Here is a 17,743-nt window from a genome sequence, read left to right as displayed (position 1 = left end):
GGAAGTGGAGGAGATGCGGTGGAGAGCATCGTCGATCACGTCTGGGGGGAAATTGCAGTCTTTGAAGAAGGAGGCCATCTGGGTTGTTCGGTATTGGAACTGGTCCTCCTGGGATGGCGTTTTTACAGGGGGCAGGGTGGGAGGAGGTATAGTCTAGGTAGCTGTGGGAGTCGGTCGGTTTATAGTAAATGTCCGTGTTGATTCGATCGCCCGAGATAGAAATGGAGAGGTCTAGGAAGGAGAGGGAGGAGTCCGAAACGGTCCAGGTAAGTTTGAGGTTGGTGTGGAAGGTGTTGGTAAAGTGGATGAACTGTTCAACCTCCGTGTGGGAGCACGAGGCAGTGCTGATACAGTCATCGAAGTCGCGGAGGAAAAGGTTGGGGGTGGTGCCAGTGTAGCTGCGGAAGATGGACTGTTCCACATATCCTAAGAGGCAGGCATAGCTGGGGCCCATGGCTACTCCTTTGGTTTGGAGGAAGCTGGAGGATTGGAAAGAGAAGTTGCCCAGAGTGAGGACTAGTTCAGTCAGTCGAAAGAGGATGTCAGTGGAAGGGTACTGGTTGGTACGGCGGGAAAGGAAGAAGCAGAGGGCTTTGAGTCCTTCGTGATGGGGGGGTGGAAGTGTACAGAGACTGGATGTCCATGGTGAAGAAAAGGCGTTGGGGACCGGGGAAGCGAAGATCATGGAGGTGGTGGAGGGCGTGGGTGGTGTCCCGAACGTAGGTGAGGAGTTCTTGGATTAAGGGGGACAGGACCGTGTCGAGGAATGCAGAGATGAGTTCGGTGGGGCAGGAGCAGGCGGAGACAATGGTTTGGCCGGGGCAGTCAGGTTTGTGGATTTTGGGCAGGAGGTAGAAACGGGCGGTGCGATGTTGTGGGACTATGAAGTTGGAGGTGGTGGATGGGAGATCCCCTGAGGTGATGAGGTTCTGGATGGTCTGGGAGATGATTGTTTGGTGGTGGGAGGTGGGGTCATGGTCAAGGGGGCAGCAGGAGGAGGTATCCGTGAGCTGGCGTTTACCCTCAGCGGTGTAAAGGTCGGTGCGCCAAACTACTTCCGCACCTCCACCTGGATGGCTATATGAATAGGAAGAGTTTAGAGGGATATGGGCCAAGTGCTGGCAAATGGGACTAGATTAATTTATCTGGTTGGCATGTACAAGTTGGGCTGAAATGTCTGTTCCTGTGCTGTACATCTCTAACTCTGTGCTGTTCTTTTCAGTCAATGGATCAGTAAGCTTCACGTGATCAGGAAGCAGAGGTCACTGAGTGAAGCACAGTCCAAATGAGTATATAGTTCAGGGACTTTGGAGGCTGCATAGGAATACAGCTGGCAAGGGAAGGTACAGATTGCAGGTCAGTAGTGGGGTTGATTGTTGCCAGAAAATAAATAGAAAGGACAAAATGTGTGAATAGCACATTGTACCAAGGAACCATAAAAAGTTGGGGAAACCTGATAATAGAACCGGTTTATAGGCTTTGCATCTAATGCATGAAGCACTTAGAATGAGGTAGATGAACTGATGTCACAAGGACTTTAAACTAGTGAAAAGTGGAGTGTGCTCAGGAGAGATTAGTAAAATTTCTAGAGCAATACGGCAAATTATGGAAAGGGTCAGGAATTTAACTTCAAATACAACAGGTCAGGGGACAACTGAGAAGAGGATGCAGTGAACACAGGATAAGTGTTGTGCTTACATGCGCGCAGTATACCAAAAAAGATAAATGAGCTTGTGCAGATGAAATTGTGGGCAGCAAAGACATGGCTGCAAATAGGTCCAGGCTGGGAACTAAATATCCAAGGATACACGTCATTGAAAGGACAGGCAGATGAGCAGAGGGGTGGGGTTGCCTTTTTTTAGTAAAAAATAAATAAATTGATAACAAGGGTCAGAAAGTGTAAAATTTGTGTCGTCTAGTTGAGGAACCGCAAAGTGGGTTGGTGGGGGGGTGAGATAAAACTCCCTGATGGGAGTTATGTACAGGCCTCTGAGCAGTAGTTAGGATGTGGGGAAACAATTAAGTCAGGAGATAAGAAAAACACTATTAGAATAATCATGGGGACTTCAGCAAAAATTCATTCTAAGGAAGAAGAGATATACTGACGGGAGGAGAAAGCAACCAGGGAAGTTGAGGGCAGCATAAAAGGAGAAGATAAACCATATACAGGTTGTTCTGTTATAATGTGCATTTTGTTCATACAAATTTGCTCTAACATGGTCAATGAATTGGGGACACTGTTTAGAAAGTTCACACTTTAGAAAGTGTGTATTCATTATAATGAGATTCCAACACCGTTAGTTTAAATGGTGCAGCTATTATGCGAGTTTCTTATAACATGGGGTTGCACGAGAACAGAACTACTGTGTTATAGCAGAACTGACTACAGTGTGGTGAAGATTAGTGGGAAGCCAGAGGATGGAGAAATCTCCTAAAACCCAGCAGAGGATAATAAACAAGCAATAAAAGGGGGAAAGATGAAATAAAAGGGTAAACTAGCTCTAAATAAGAGGGTACGAAAGATTGCAAGAGTTCATGTAGACATATAAAAGGTAAGAGGAGAGGCAAGAGTGGATAATGGACTGCTGGAAAATGAGGTTGGAACAGTAGTAATGGGAAATTAAAATGGCAGAGGAACTGAATTTATACTTTGTATTGACGATCTGGACGAAGGAGCTGAGGCCATAATTGAGGGCTAGAATACAAGAACAATGATGTACTGTAGAGGTTGTCTAAGGCTCTGGTCAGACCACATTTGGAATATTGTGAGCAGTTTTGGGCCCATTATTTAAGGAAGGATAAGCAGGGTTGGAATGGCTCTAGAAGAGCTTCACAAGAATGATCCTAAGGATGAAGGGCATATGAGGAGTGATTGAAGATTCTGGATGTGTGTTCAATGGAGATTAGAAGGATGAAGGGGAGAGAGGTTGTTGGGACCTGTTTCAAACTTAGGCTGAAGAGATTCTTCCTCTCAATATTCTGAGGGTGGTTAATCTGGAACTCATAGCTACAGAAGTCTATGGAGGCCAAGTCATTGAGTGTCTTTAAGACTGAGATAAGTTCTTGATTTAATAAGAACTTTAATAAAAGGATTAAAGGTTGTGGAGAATGTGGGAGAATTAGGTTGAGAAGCATATGGTATAGCAGAGCGGACCTGATGGGCTGAATGGCCTAATTCTGCTGCTGTATGTTGTAGTCTTATATCATATACTTAATTTATTCTAATACCTCCTTTATCATTTTAGTACCAAAAAGTCTATCAGTTTTTCTCTTGAGCAATAAAGGTGGAATATCTACCACCCTTTGGGGTTGCAAATTCCAGTCGTTTACTACTCAGTGTCATAGAGATGTACAGCACTGAGACAGACCTTCATCCATGTTGACAAGATATCCTAAATTAATTTAGTCCCATTTGCCATATCCCTCTAAACCCGTCTTAACCATTTACTCATCTAGATGCCTTTTAAATGTTGTTGTAGCAGCCTCCTGCCCCCTCTGGCAGGTCATTCTAAACATGCATCACGCCCTGCATTAAAAAGTTTGCCCCTCAGGTCCTTTTTAATATCTTGCCCCCCTCACCTTAAACCCATGCTCTCTATTTTCAGACTCCCTTAAGCTGGGGAAAAGACCTTGGCTCCATGCCCCTCATGACAGTATGACTGTCTATAAGGTTACCCCTCACTTATGACACTCCAGGGAAAATATTCCTCCTCTCCGCCCTAAATGTTTTGCTCTTTATTCTGAGATTCTTATTATGAAGTTGAAGCTGTGAACTGCACTTTTAGGAGAGTGAATGCTGTTCTACATGGAGACCTTTCAAGAGCAGTCTGAATGTACTGGAAAATTGAAAATATGTAACGTTTGGCTATGAAATAGATACCTGAGCTGGTTGCTGTTTTGACCATTCAAATTTAATCAATCAGTTTAAATTATGCCTCAGGATACTAAAACCCAATTGAGTTTAAATTCAATATCTTGCTGATATTGAACCAATGAGATGATCTGATGTTGGGGATATAATAAAAGCAGGCATTTTGAAAATCAGAGAGCAACTGCCATGGGAGAGACCCAAGAAATTAGGAAACACTGTCAATCAAAGGTACCGTTTCATAACGAAACATCTTTATAATAAAAAGAAAAGAGACAACCCAGGGAGATTTTCAGCTGGAAGAAGAAAGACACCAAAGATGGTTTTGAAATTAAGTTGGTGCAATTTTAATAAGTGTTTTATTGGAACAGTTTCTTGTTTAGAGTTGGAGGCAGATAATCAGTTAAGAGATATGGCGGCAAGTTTTGAGAAGATTTGTAGCTCAAGTTGAGGTTCTTGATGTAGGTTTGCTCACTGAGCTAGAAGGTTCATTTCCAGACATTTTGTCACCCTACTAGGTAACATCTTCAGTGGGCCTCAGATGAAGCACTGCTGATAATTCTTGCTTTATTTGTATGTTTGGGTTGCTGATCCCATTTCCTGTCTTGAAGTCACTTCCTGTTCTTTTTGTCAGGGAGTGGTAGATGAGGTCGAACTCTGTGTTTGTTGATGGAGTTCCGGTTGGAATGCCATGCTTCTAGGAATTCTCGTGCGTGTCTCTGTTTGGCTTGTCCTAGAATGGATGTGTTGTCCCAGTTGAAGTGGTGTCGTTCCATAACTGTATGTAAGGATACTAGTGAGAGTATCCTTTCACAGTAGAGCGAACAGCCAATGGAGAACTTCGAACCAGCAACTACAGGAAAACAACACAGACGGACCAAATATTGAGCGATGGAAGCAATCATCCCAACATCCACAAACTAAGTTGCATCAGAACATTATTTCAACGAGCCAACAAACACTGCAGCACAGAGGAACTATGCAGAGCAGAGGAAAACACCTATACCATGTATCCAAAATGAATGGATACCCAATAAACACAGACCACTGATTTCTCAGCAACAAACCCAAACAAGCAGATAAAACATGTCCAGAAACCCTAGCCACACTCCCTGACATCAAAGGCATCTTGATAATGACTGCCAGACTACTCAACCCCTTGGCATCATGGTAGCCCACAAACCCAACAACACACTAAAACAGCAGCTAATGAACTTGAAAGATCTTTTAGAGACAACAAGCAAAACTAATGACATTTATAAAATACTGTACAATGACTGTAACAAACACTACATTGGACAAACAGGCAGATAACTAGCTTTCAGGATATATGAACACCAACTAGCCACAAAACGACATGACCCTGTCTCACTTGCATACAGATGAGGAAGGACACCACTTCGCCTGGGACAACACGTCCATTCTAGGACAAGCCAAACAAAGACATGTACGAGAATTCCTAGAAACATGGAATTCCAGTTGGAATGCCATCAACAAATACATCAAGTTAGACCCCATCTACCACCCTGATTAAAAAGAACAGGAAGTGACTTCATCACAGGAAATGACACCACCAACCCAAAGAAACCCAAACATATAAATAGAAAGCAGGAATTATCAGCAGTGCTTTGTCTGAGGCTCACTGAAGATGTTACCTAGTATGGTGATGAAACATCTGGAAATGAACCTGACAGCTCAGCAAGCAAACCTACATCCAGATATGGATGCTTAGAGTTGAGTAGTTTAATGTTCACTTTTAGAATTAAATAATAAATTGATATTAATTTCTTATTGGAACTTGGGAATTCTCTGTCAGATTACGAGGTGAGGTGAGCTTTAAGTGTTTGGTTAATTAACAGAAGAGTTTACCACCATGTTATCACATTCTGTCACCTGAATCATGACCCCACAGCCAGGGGAAACCTTCTTTCTGCACCTTGCATGTCAGCCCCTTTTGTTTTTGAAAGTTTTAGTTTCAATAAGATTACCTCCCATTCTTAATTCGAGAATAGGGCCCTTTTCTGTTTCACCTCAGTATATCATCAGTGGAGAATTGCTTCTAATGAAGCTCTGCACTGCCTGAGTGGCATGTATGTTTTTCATTCAGCAAGGGAGCTAGAACTGCACACGTTACTCCAGACGCAGCTTCACCAGTGTTAGGCAATTGGCACTTGCTGGTCCTGAAACATAACTGTCAGTGACTTGTGAGCAAGAACACTTTGGTCACTTTTAGGCATCAAAAGTTCCTAATGTCTCACCATTCAAGAAATACTATTTACCTCTGCTATTTCTGCTAAAGTCGATACCATAGTACTTAACCAATTATGTCCCATCTTATGGGATCTTACCTGCTTATTCAACTTTTCTGCATCTCTGTAAAGAATTTTTGTATGCTCCTCACTCCCACCTAGTTTTGTCATCTGCAAATTTGGAAATATTACATTTTATCCTCCCATCCAAATCATTAATATATCATCGTGAACAGCTCAGAACGAAGAGCTGATCTTTGTGGTACCCTCCGAGCTACAGCTTGACAACTTGTAAAAGTGACCCATTTTATTAATACGGTTTTCTGTCTCAAACAGTCTCCATCTGTTCTCATTACCGCATCTACCCTCATTTTGTTTGATAACTTTCCCATTTAGTCGGTGTTTGGATGTTGCTTATGCTTTAAAGGCTGTCTTATGGCAAAGTGATATGTCTTTACCTCTGGGCCAGAAGGTCAAAGTTCATGTCCTGGCCACTCTGGAGAAGAGTTATAATATACTTGTGTGGTAGGTACTTTATCAAACTTCTGAAAATCTTTCAGAAATAAAAGCCCATAAAATCTGGATGTAGGTTTGCTTGCTGAGCTGGAAGGTTCATTTTCGGATGTTTCATCACCAAATTAGGTAACAAGATCAGTGAGTTTCTGGATGAAGCCCTGGTGGTATGGCCCGTTTTCTATTTGTGGTTTAGGTTTCAATAAATAGAAAGTAGGGCATACCACCAGTGTTTCATCTGGAGGCTTATTGATGATGTTACCTAGTCTGGTTACGACACATCTGAAAACGAACTTTCCAGATCAGCGAGCAAACCTCCACCTGAGCAACATGTCTTCTCAAAACTTGCAAGCCCACAGAATCTTGGGAATATAGCAAGCTGGAAACAACACTGTTCCTTGCCACTGAAACAGAGTATTTGGACACTTTTATCCAGTCAGATCCTGCAGGGTTCAGATCTACATCTGCTTTATGTAGTGTATTGAATTTGATTGTAAATGTAGGAGAGTGGGGATGTTCAAAATGTTTGTGACTTAAGTTGGCTGTGTGACTTAATAGTGAGGAGAAAAGTATCAAATGAAATTCAACTTGGAGAAGTGTGAAGTAATATATTGTGAGGGGAGGGGTGGAGGGGGAAATCGAGGAAAAGGATTTCTAGTGTCTTGCTGAAGTACTTTCACTGGATGGACTGTTGAGTTTATATAATCATACATCACTGAACCAGACCCTTTGGTCCAACCACTCCATGCTGATCATGATTCCAAACTAAACTAAACTAATCCCAGCTCGGCCCAGATCCCTGCAAGCATTTCTTATTCATGGACATATCTAAATATATTTTAAATGTTGTAACTGTACCCGCATTCACCCCTTTCTCTGGCCGTTCATTCCATGCACAAACCACTTCCTGTGTTTTTTTAAAAAAAAAACCTTGTCTTTCGTAAAACTCTCTCTCCTCTCACATTTAAAAATATGCTCCCAAGTTTTGAAATCCCCCTCCCTGCCATTCACCTTATTTGTGTATCACTCATGATTGTATAAACTTCCAAGGTGACCCCTCAACCCTGTATGCTTCAGTGACAAAAATCACAGCCTTTTCTTAAAATCCACCCCCCCTCCCCCCCAACACAATCCCTGCAACGTCCTGATAAATTCCTTATAAATTCCTTCTGAACCCGCTTTAATAATATCCTTCCTAAACATGGTGGGCGGAACTGGACATTGGCAAGGCCTCTTCTGGAGAAGACAATATCCTGTGCAACCTCAACATGATAGCCTAACCCCTATACGCAGTAGTCTGAGGCAAGCGTGCTAAATGCCTTCTTAATCACCCTACCAGTATGTGATGCAAACTTCAGAGAACTATGTACCTAAACCCTAGGTCTCTCTGTTCTACAATACTGCTTAAGGCCATATTCTTAATTATATAAGTCTTGTCATTATTTGTTTTTACCAAAATACAATACACGCTTATCCAAATTAAACTCCATTTGTCTATCCTCAGCCCATTGACCCAATCGATCTCTTTGTAATCTTAGCCTCCTTTGCTGTCCCATAATATACCATCATTTTTTTGGTGTCATCTGCAAACTTGCTATCCATGCTTTATATGTCCTCATCAAAATCAATTATATAAATGACAGACAAAAAAGGACCCAGAACCAATTCCTGTGGAACACCATTGGTCACAATTGGATAAAATTACTAACTTTTGCAAGCAAAGAATATTGCCAATTATTTATGGCTGTCTAAGTTAACAAACTTGATCATCCTACCATGTAATTAGCATAATTGAGGTTTTTCATTTTGTATAAGATTCTGTTGTCTTGTTGCCTTCAATATCCTTTTTAAATATTTATGCCTTGACTTTGAAATTTCTGAAACTTTTTATGTATTATCTTAACTGTGTCTAAGTGTCATGTATGTTTTAGAATGTTGAACAAGATTAATTTTGTCAAAGCATTTCATTTTGCACTCATCAGTTTGTATTGTAAAAATACAAATTTGAGGGAGAACCAACTTGTGCTGCATTCGAGGAGAGAACCAACTTGTGTTGATTGGTTATCATTTGGACTGAATGGTAGTGATTTTTGCCATGGACATGCACCTGTTTGTTACTAATTGTCAGTTAGTAGCCAGGCTCTCTTTAAATTTTGAACCAGGTGGAGCTGCTCCTGGAATGGGAGACCTGGGTTCAAGTCCAGTCTGCTTCAGAGATGTGTAATATCATCTCTGAACAAGTTGATTTAGAAAAATTGTTTTTAATTGAATATATAAATATTGAATTAGGCAGGTTGACTTTGATTAGGGTATTGCCCTGCAAAATGAACCAGCAAATTGTTGCACATTTTTACTTTTGAATTGAGTACAGTTCTGTCTACTGCAGCTTGCCTTTTGTGATCAGTATTAATGTTGTCTTTCTTACAGTTCCATGTGCTGCATGATTGATTGACCTTTATTAGCGTTATGATTATAAATTGATTTGTCACTTATAGGGCCTGAGCTATTTGTCCACCAGGCAAACATGATGCTGAAATTGTGTATCCTGCAGGATGATGGCTACCCTGATTAGATTTCTCATTGTATATTGTGCAAACTCTTACTAGGGCCCAAGGATTTACTGTCTTGAATGGTGCTCCGTCTACTGTGGAGTAAGGTATCTAAAAAGTTTGAACATGGGTCAAACTTACTGTTTCACACTGATACTGTGCAGTAGCGACACAAGTAGTGTTTACTACTATCAAGACGTTGCCATTATGTCCATAAGACATTTTGCCTATTACAATGGTGAGTAATGTGGTATATGAATTTTAGTGCTGGTATTTGTCTGGAATCTAGGCTATATGTTCCAAACACTGGTGAATTGTACCAAAAAGTGTGTTATTTTTTTCTGTTTTCAGTGCTTTATTTGTTGCAAGCAGAAGCACGAGAAAATGCACAACACTGTCTAGTATTTAATGTGATTCTGCAATTCAACAGCATTTGCTGGACAATCTTGAATGTACATGGAATTACCCTAACAACCAATTTGAACTTGTCAGCCTGTTTGTCTGTAATGCTGACATTGTTGCATGTGTACTGGAAGCTAAACATATTACTACACAAGATTCTGTTCTTTGCAGACAGAACATATGCATGCACTGTGCCTGTTTCTTCTCAATCAGTGACACCTGTTCATTGCTCAGGGCATTGCCCTGAGAAATCAAAAGTCAACTGCCTGGTTTAAAATTTTAAGCCTGGCAGTTAATTGTCAAGCAGCATAAATAGGTGTATTGTCCATTGCAGTTCTAAGTAGAATCTATTTGTCTACCACTCAACACTCTTCTTGCAGTTTAGATGTTTGTCTTTCGTGGAGTTAGTACTTTTGTATAATGTCTGAGGTCAAGATGAAAATCTTTGCCAAAATGTGACTTTTTCTTTCAGCATTACTTAAACATTTGCTAGCACAAAAAAACTTATTGGTATGTTTCTGTTTTTATTGGGCATCCTCAAAGACTTTCCAAGTGATTTATGTTTTCGTTCTGATAATGAATGTGATAAAGTTAACATTATAACTCTAATCTGTTTTGGTTGCTAGGTGTTCAATTTGTCTACTATAGCTGTGCAGTGTCTATAATCCATTTATTTGCTGTTATTTCAAATTTTATGTTTAGCTGATAGACCTTGATCATTCTTGATCATTCCAATTTTCCATACTTCAAAATTTAAATTGGAAAAATATTGATAGCCTATTTTTACTGCTTTTTGTTTATAGGCTAAACCTATTTACGGAGGCTGGTTGTGTTTGGCACCTGAAGGCACAGATTTTGAAAATCCAATGCAGAGGTCAAGGGTAAGTTTTTTTTTGTTTTACTCCTTTGATATTTAGTCTCCTATGCTTTCTATTGGCCAATCTATTCCTATAGATTTTCCTAAATATCAAATGAAAAATACATTTGAGGTCAGAATTTCTTAAAGTAGGCTGTGTGCCTGACTAAAATCTTATCTTTTGACATATTAACTTTGGGCTCTGTAACTGCCTAGGTCCCTAAACAAAAAAAGTCCAGCTACAAAACTGTCAACAAAAATCCAAATATGATCACTGCCTAGCCAGCCTATTGTGAAAAATAAGTAAAATGATTGGTGGAATCTTGAGCAGTGCTATGGAGACTCGCTTACTGATTTAATAACCAGTGATGTTCCACTCAGATTCCAGTAGGATCATTCTGTTCAAAGCCTACTTATAACCTTGGTCAAAAAATTGAATGTGAGATCTGAATTTGAGATGAGGTTTAAATTATGTCAAGCCACTGTCCAACCAAGGATTGCGTCAGTGAGCCTTGGTGAAACCGCAATCCACGTGGATTGGGGAAGGCAACTACTTTATTTTTAAGACTCACTTGTGGAATGTGGGTATCACTGGGTCAGTTTTTATTGCCTGTACGAAGTTCTTCTTGAGAAGGTTGTAGTGAGCTGCTGCAGTCTAAATGTTGTGTGTTTGCCCATAATGCTGTTAGGATAGGAGTTCCATCAAATAAGTGGAGCTGCAGGACAAAAATCTGAAAATTCAGTCCAATAATCATGAAGCAAAGTTTTTTTTTGTTGCTTAAAAAGTCAGTTTCCTAATGCAATCAGCAACAGCTGTAAGCTTGGAAAGTTAAATCAGTGAATCAAGTGAAATGTGACTGGTGAGAATAAACTGCTCAATTGTCATCAGCTTCAAGGTAAGTGTTATCTGTAAATTTTGCATGGTGTTGGACTTCACCTCTGGAATTCAGCTTTTCTTTTGTCCACGTTTGAATCAAGACTGTAATGAAGTTAGGAGTCGAATGGCTGTGGCAGAACCCAAAGTGAACATTAGTGAGAAGGTTACTGTTAAGCAAGTGCTAATTGATAGCACTGTTGATAACACCTTCCATCACTTCACTAATGGGAAATTGACTGGGTTAAAGAACAAAGAAAATTTACAGCCCAGGAACAGGGTCTTTGGCCCTCCAAGCCTGAGCCGATCCAAATATACTGTCTAAACCTGTCAGTCACTTCCTAAGCATCTGTATCCCTCTGCTCACCACTTAGTCCTGCATCTGTCCAGATGCATCTTAAATGAATCTACCGTGCCTGCCTCTACCACCTCTGTTGGCAATTCGTTCCAAACTCCCACCACCTTCTGTGTGAAGTACTTGCCGCGTGTATCCCCCTTAAACTTTCTACCTCTCACCTTGAAAGCGTGACCTCTTGTTTGAATCCTGGGAAAAAGCTTGTCTCTATCCACCCTGTCTATACCCTTCATGATTTTATAAACCTCAATCGAGTCCCCCCCCCCCCCCCCCCCATCATCTTTTTTTTTCCTAATGAAAATAAACCTAACATACCCAACCTCTCTTCGTAGCTAGTACCTTCCATACCAGACAACATCCTCGTAAACCTTCTCTGCACCCTCTCCAAAGCGTCCACATCCTTTTGGTAATGTGGCGACCAGAACTGTATACAGTATTCAAAATGCGGCCCAACCAATGTCTTGTACAATTTTAACATGACCTGCCAGCTCTTATATTCAAAACCCTGTCTGATGAAGGCAAGCAAACCATATGCCACCTTGACCACTCTATCAACCTGTGCATTAACCTTCAGGGTGCAATGGGCCTGCACTCCCAGATCTCTCTGCCCATCAACTTTTCTCAAGGCTCTTGTGTTCATTGTATAATTCGCTGTCGAATTAGTTTTGCGCAAATGCATTACCTCACATTTGTCTGGATTGAAAACCATCTGCCACATTTCCGCCCAACTCTCCAGTCTGTCTATATCCTCCTGTATTCAGTCCCTTATGCTTTCTGCTACTCTACCAATCTTCGTGTCATCTGCAAACTTGCTGATCATACCAGCAGTGCCCTCTTCCAGATCACTTATGTATATTACAAACAGTAGTGGCCCCAACAGTGATCCCTGTGGAACGTCACTGGTCACCTTTCTCTTTTGAGTAACTCCCTTCAACTACTACTACTGTCTCCTGTTGCTCAACCAGTTCTTTATCCACCTAGCTAACACCCTGCACACCATGTGACTTCTCTTTCTCCATTAGTCTACCTTAATCAAACGCCTTACTAAAGTCCATGTATATGACATCAACAGCCCTTCCTTCATCTATCAACTTGGTCACTTCCTCGAAGAACTATAAAGTTGGTAACACAAAACCATGTTGCCTATCACTGATAAGCCCATTCTTTTCTAAATATAAATAGATCCTATCCCTCAGTACCTTCTCCAGCGACTTTTCCACCACTGACGTCAGGCTCACTGGTCTGTAGGTACCTGGAATATCCCTACTTCCCTCCTTATACAAGAGGACAACATGAGCAACCCTCCAGTCCTCCGGCACCTCACCTATGTTTAAGAATGCCACAAAGGTATTGGTCAGGGCCCCAGCTATTTCCTCTCTCGCCTCCCTCAGCAAACTGGGATAGATCCCATCCCGTTCCTGTGGAGTTGTCCACCGTAATAATCTCTAGCCTACCCAACACATCTTCCCTACTTATGTCAACGTGATTCAGACGAATCAAACTTCTATCTCTAATTTCAACATTCATCATGTTCCTCTCATCAGTGAACACTGATGCAAAGTAATCATTCAGAATCTCACCCATTCTCTCCGGTTTGACACACAGCCTTCCTTCATTATACTTTAGTGGACCAATCCTTTCCCTCTTCTTGTATAAGAATAAAATGCTTTGGGATTCTTCTTAATTCTGCTTACTAAAGCTATTTCATGACCCCTTTTAGCCCGCTTGATTCCTCGTTTAAGGCTGGTCCTACTCTTCCGATTTTCCTCCAGGGCCCGTTCTGTTCTTAGCTGCCTAGACCTTATGAACGCTTCCCTTTTCCTCTTGCTAGTTGTACAATTTTTCCTGTCATCCATGGTTCACTGATCTGATTAGGTTAGATTTGACCTTTTTTTGTGTACAGGACATACCAGGCAATTTCTTTTTTTATTGTGCGTTGATTCTGTTTCTCTTGTATTGGAACAACTGGAGTAGGGATATGGCAAGTTCTTGAACACTTTTTATTTCAGTACTGTTGCCAGAAATCAGGGCCCTGCAGTGCTTCCAGCCATTTCTTGATCTTACCAAATGAATTGTGTTTGTAATTATACCAGATGCTCAGTAAGATCTGTTGATGGGCAGATAGTTGATCACTTCCTCCGATCAGAGTCCTAGATTTTGATTGTGTCACCAGTGACTCTTCCTTCATCATAAGTGTCAGATATAGGGCTTTTTATTATCGATTGGTTTGCTCTATTATTGCTCTGTTCCCCAGATGAACTGACTCTATGAAACATTTAAAAATATTGAAACTTTTGAAAAATTAAATTGATTCAGAAATTGTCTTTTTGATTTTAAAACTGCCAATACTGTTGAAACTGATTTTAAAACTGTTGAAGTGTCGGAGAGATCAAATTGATGGTTTCACAAGCCAATTGGTCTAATCAATTGAGAAAGTTATGGAAGTCTGTAATACACGAAGTTCAGTGCAAATGAACATTGGACAGAAATGGATTTGACTGAACAGTGAACTGTTTCTGTGATGGGTAAATTCTAATGAACCTACTTCTGGGGTTCCAACATGTAGAAAAGGTTATATCTATGGATGTGGCTTGTATGGAGCTATGGCAGGGATTTGGCGAACCTCTACAGAAAATCTTGCTAACAAAGATGAATGCATAGAATTGGAGGCAACCTGTTGGCATGGATAGAGAATGAGAAGATAATGTATCAAGAATAGCACAATGGATTCATACTCCACTTTGGTAGGATGTTACAAATGATAATACCGAAGGATCTCAGCATTTCAACATATTGGTAAATTACTTGAATGAAGGGGAAGAGCACTGTTTTATTTTGAAATTTGCTGACAACATTGAGTGGAACAGTAAATAATGTAGATGGGAGAATTGCAATAGAGTATGGCTAGATTTTTAGTGGGCAAAAGAATGATAAATTGAGTTGATTGTAGAAAAGCATGAAGTTGTCCACCATTAAGCTATGATAGATCAGACTATAAGTTAAGTAGCAAGAAGCTTGGAACTGTCTCCCTGAGAGAGAGATTTCGGGGTCCAAGTACATAAATTACTAAAAGCCAATGGAAATGTACCAAATATAATGTCTTTAGTTGATATACAGAAATACTAAGATCTGGAAGTTGTTTTGCAGAGCTCAGATTGTAGTGTCTTGTCCTGTATTTAATTTTGGCCCTTGTATCTTGGGAGCATTTTTTAGCTTTTAAGTGTGGACAGAGATCCACCAGAATGAGATTGCAAGGGTTAAATTGAAGGTAGTTGCATCAACTAGGTTTGTATTCTCTTGCAAAAAGAAGGTTGAGATAGTGAAGGAGGCTTAATGCTCTTGATTACAGGTCTTTAGATGAGATGAGCAGTGAGGTAAAAGATGAAAGTGGAATGACAGTATTGATTTGAATAAACTGTTGTAGCTGTCAGAAGATATGTTCAGATGATTGGTTTAAGACCTGTAGTCTCATTTGGCAATTAACCCAAGGGGCGGTCACAGACTGGGACTACTATGGGTCACCAATTGAAGAAAGTAAAGCAGATTTCTTCCGAAAAATGCAAAAACAGAGGCTGTAAGTGTACGATTCCAATTATCATTATAACTGGGACACGTCTAGGTAGAAGGTGTAAATTATGCTATGTAAAACATTGTACTGCACCACACCAATACTGGCTAACACAGTTTTAAGGTAGGGTGATACAGGTTTGTGGAAGTGCTGTGGTAAGTTGGTGTTAGAACAATGTGCCTCCACTTGAGGACGGGATTGAAGGACCTTATGACGAATTGAGGGGTGAATTTTGCTACTCGTTTCACTCTGGTTGACCACAACAAAAATTTAAATTCCTTTAGCATGAGTCTGTACTTAATCAAAATTGCCCCATTTCTACTGTGATTTAAAGGCTAATTATAAGGTTTTCCTGTAAGTGAAAGATCAGTTTTTAATCTCCAACCCAGAGAAGAATAATCACATCAAGCACACATGTCAGGTTAAAGCGATGGTGTCCGGTGCTGAAGGAAGATGAATCTACAATTCCAAGTTCTTAAAGTGTCCTTCCTTTTATAACTTGAGGCTTCAGTTATTTAATTAGTACATTGAATCAAGCCGGAGATATTTCAATTGTTCCTTTAGATCGTGGCCAGAGGTTTCCTATGTCCATGTTACAACTAGCACTTCCAGCCTTGAATGGCTGAGAGCACTTTCTCTAGCTGGTTGTAGTTCTGCAGTCTAAAATCCATCTCCGTTGCTCTGCCGCAAACAATTGCTTGAAGTGTAAGTAGATTGACCTCGTGGAAATACACAAAACAATGTATTTGAACTCAATAATTCAAGTTGGTTTTTCATATCCAGCCTGGAAATTTCTACACTGGCATAAATCAAAACTGGTGATGAGAGCCGTTTCATGTCTGATTTGAGTTTCCATTCAATTTGTTTAAAATATTAACTTCAGGCTGGCTTTTGTTTCATGTTGATTTTGTGAAACCGGCCAATTGTGAATGTTTTGCCTTTATTTTTAAAAGACCTTTATCAGTTCATGAAAATCTTGGTATTCAATCAGTTGTTAGTTTGACAATGAATTGTTCTTATTCAACATCACCCGTGTTGAGCATTAAGGGTAAGCATTTTTCCATCAAGTTGAGTAGGACAGCAGAATGTAAATGTCCACTGGGTAAGAAGGTGCCCAGACGGTAAAGTAAGGGTAAAATATTGGCAAGTAAAATTTGAGGAAAATTCAGATTTTAGAAGTATACAAAGAGCAAGGTGATTTGCAGAAGACTTGGACTTAGTAGGGAACCTGTGTGTGTAGGTGGAGGATGTAGGTAAGTCCTTAATGAATACTTGGCAGCTGGCTTCACAAAAAGGAGTTGATGATATTGTAAAGGTGGAAAAATGTGAAAGTTTGTTGGGATAAACATTGTAAGAGAAACAGAATTAAATGAAGCACAGAAACAGACCCTTTGGTCCAACTTGTCCTTGTCAACCAGATATCCTACCTTTAGTCTAGTCCCATTTACCAGCACTTGGCCCATATCCCTCTCAACCCTTCCTATTCATATCCAGATGCCTTTTTAAATGCTGTAATTATACCAGCCTCCACCACTTCCTCTGGCAATTCATTCCATACACTCACCACCCTCTGTGAAACAGATGCCCCTTGGGTCCCTTTTATTCTTTCCCATCTCGCCCTAAACCTATGCTCTCTAGTTCTGGACTCCCCCACCCCAGGGAAAAGACTTGTCTATTTACCCTATCCATGCCCCTCATGATTTTATAAATGTCTATAAGGTCACCCCTCCACCTCTGGGGAAAATAGCCCCAGTCTGTTCAGCCCCTCCCAGCTCAAATCCTCCAACCTTGGCAGCACCCTTGTAAATGTTTTCTGAACCCTTTCAAGTTTCACAACATCATTCCGGTTGGAAGGAGACCAGAATTACATGCAGTATTCCAAAAGTGGCCTAACCAATGGCCTGTACAGTCACAACATGACTGCCAACTTCCATACTCAATGCTCTGACCAACAAAGAAAAGCATACCAGATCCTTTTTACACTATCCTATCTACCTACGATTCCACTTTCAAGAAACTATGAACCTGTACTCCAAGGTTTCTTTCTTAAGCAACGCTCCCGAGGACCTTACCATTTAAGTGTATAAGTCGTGCTCTGATTTGCATTTCCAAGATGCAGCATGTCACATTTATATAAAATTAAACTCTATCTGCCACTTCTTAGCCCCAGATGACTTATAAAGGAAGTAGGAGTATACTTAAGAGGGAAATTAGGAGGGCAAAATGGGGACATGAGATAGCTTTGGCAAATAAAATTAAGGAGAATCCAAAGGGTTTTTACAAATATATTAAGGACAAAAGGGTAACTAGGGAGAGAATAGGGCCCCTCAAAGATCAGCAAGGTGGCCTATGTGTGGAGCCACAGAAAATGGGAGAGTTACTAAATGAATATTTTGCATCAGTAGTTACTGTGGAAAAGGATATGGAAGATATAGACTGTAGGGAAATAGATGGTAACATCTTGCAAAATGTCCAGATTACAGAGGAGGAAGTGCTGGATGTCTTGAAA

The 17,743-nt window shown here is 40.6% G+C and overlaps 1 protein-coding gene across 1 annotated transcript in view; it reads left to right on the top strand.

The window, feature by feature from the left end:
- Window positions 1-17,743, top strand: part of LOC122562338 — a 410,892-nt gene that overhangs the window by 41,204 nt on the left and 351,945 nt on the right. Inside the window, exon 2 of the mRNA XM_043715214.1 lies at window positions 10,385-10,462. Within this exon, the coding sequence (XP_043571149.1) occupies window positions 10,385-10,462 (78 nt within the window). The remainder of the gene's footprint in view (window positions 1-10,384; window positions 10,463-17,743) is intronic.

This window comes from Chiloscyllium plagiosum, chromosome 24 (genome assembly GCF_004010195.1).
Source record: "Chiloscyllium plagiosum isolate BGI_BamShark_2017 chromosome 24, ASM401019v2, whole genome shotgun sequence".
In the NCBI taxonomy this organism is placed as follows: Eukaryota; Metazoa; Chordata; class Chondrichthyes; order Orectolobiformes; family Hemiscylliidae; genus Chiloscyllium; species Chiloscyllium plagiosum.
Note: the sequence above shows the minus strand (reverse complement) of the source record. Positions and strands in the feature narration are given on the sequence as shown.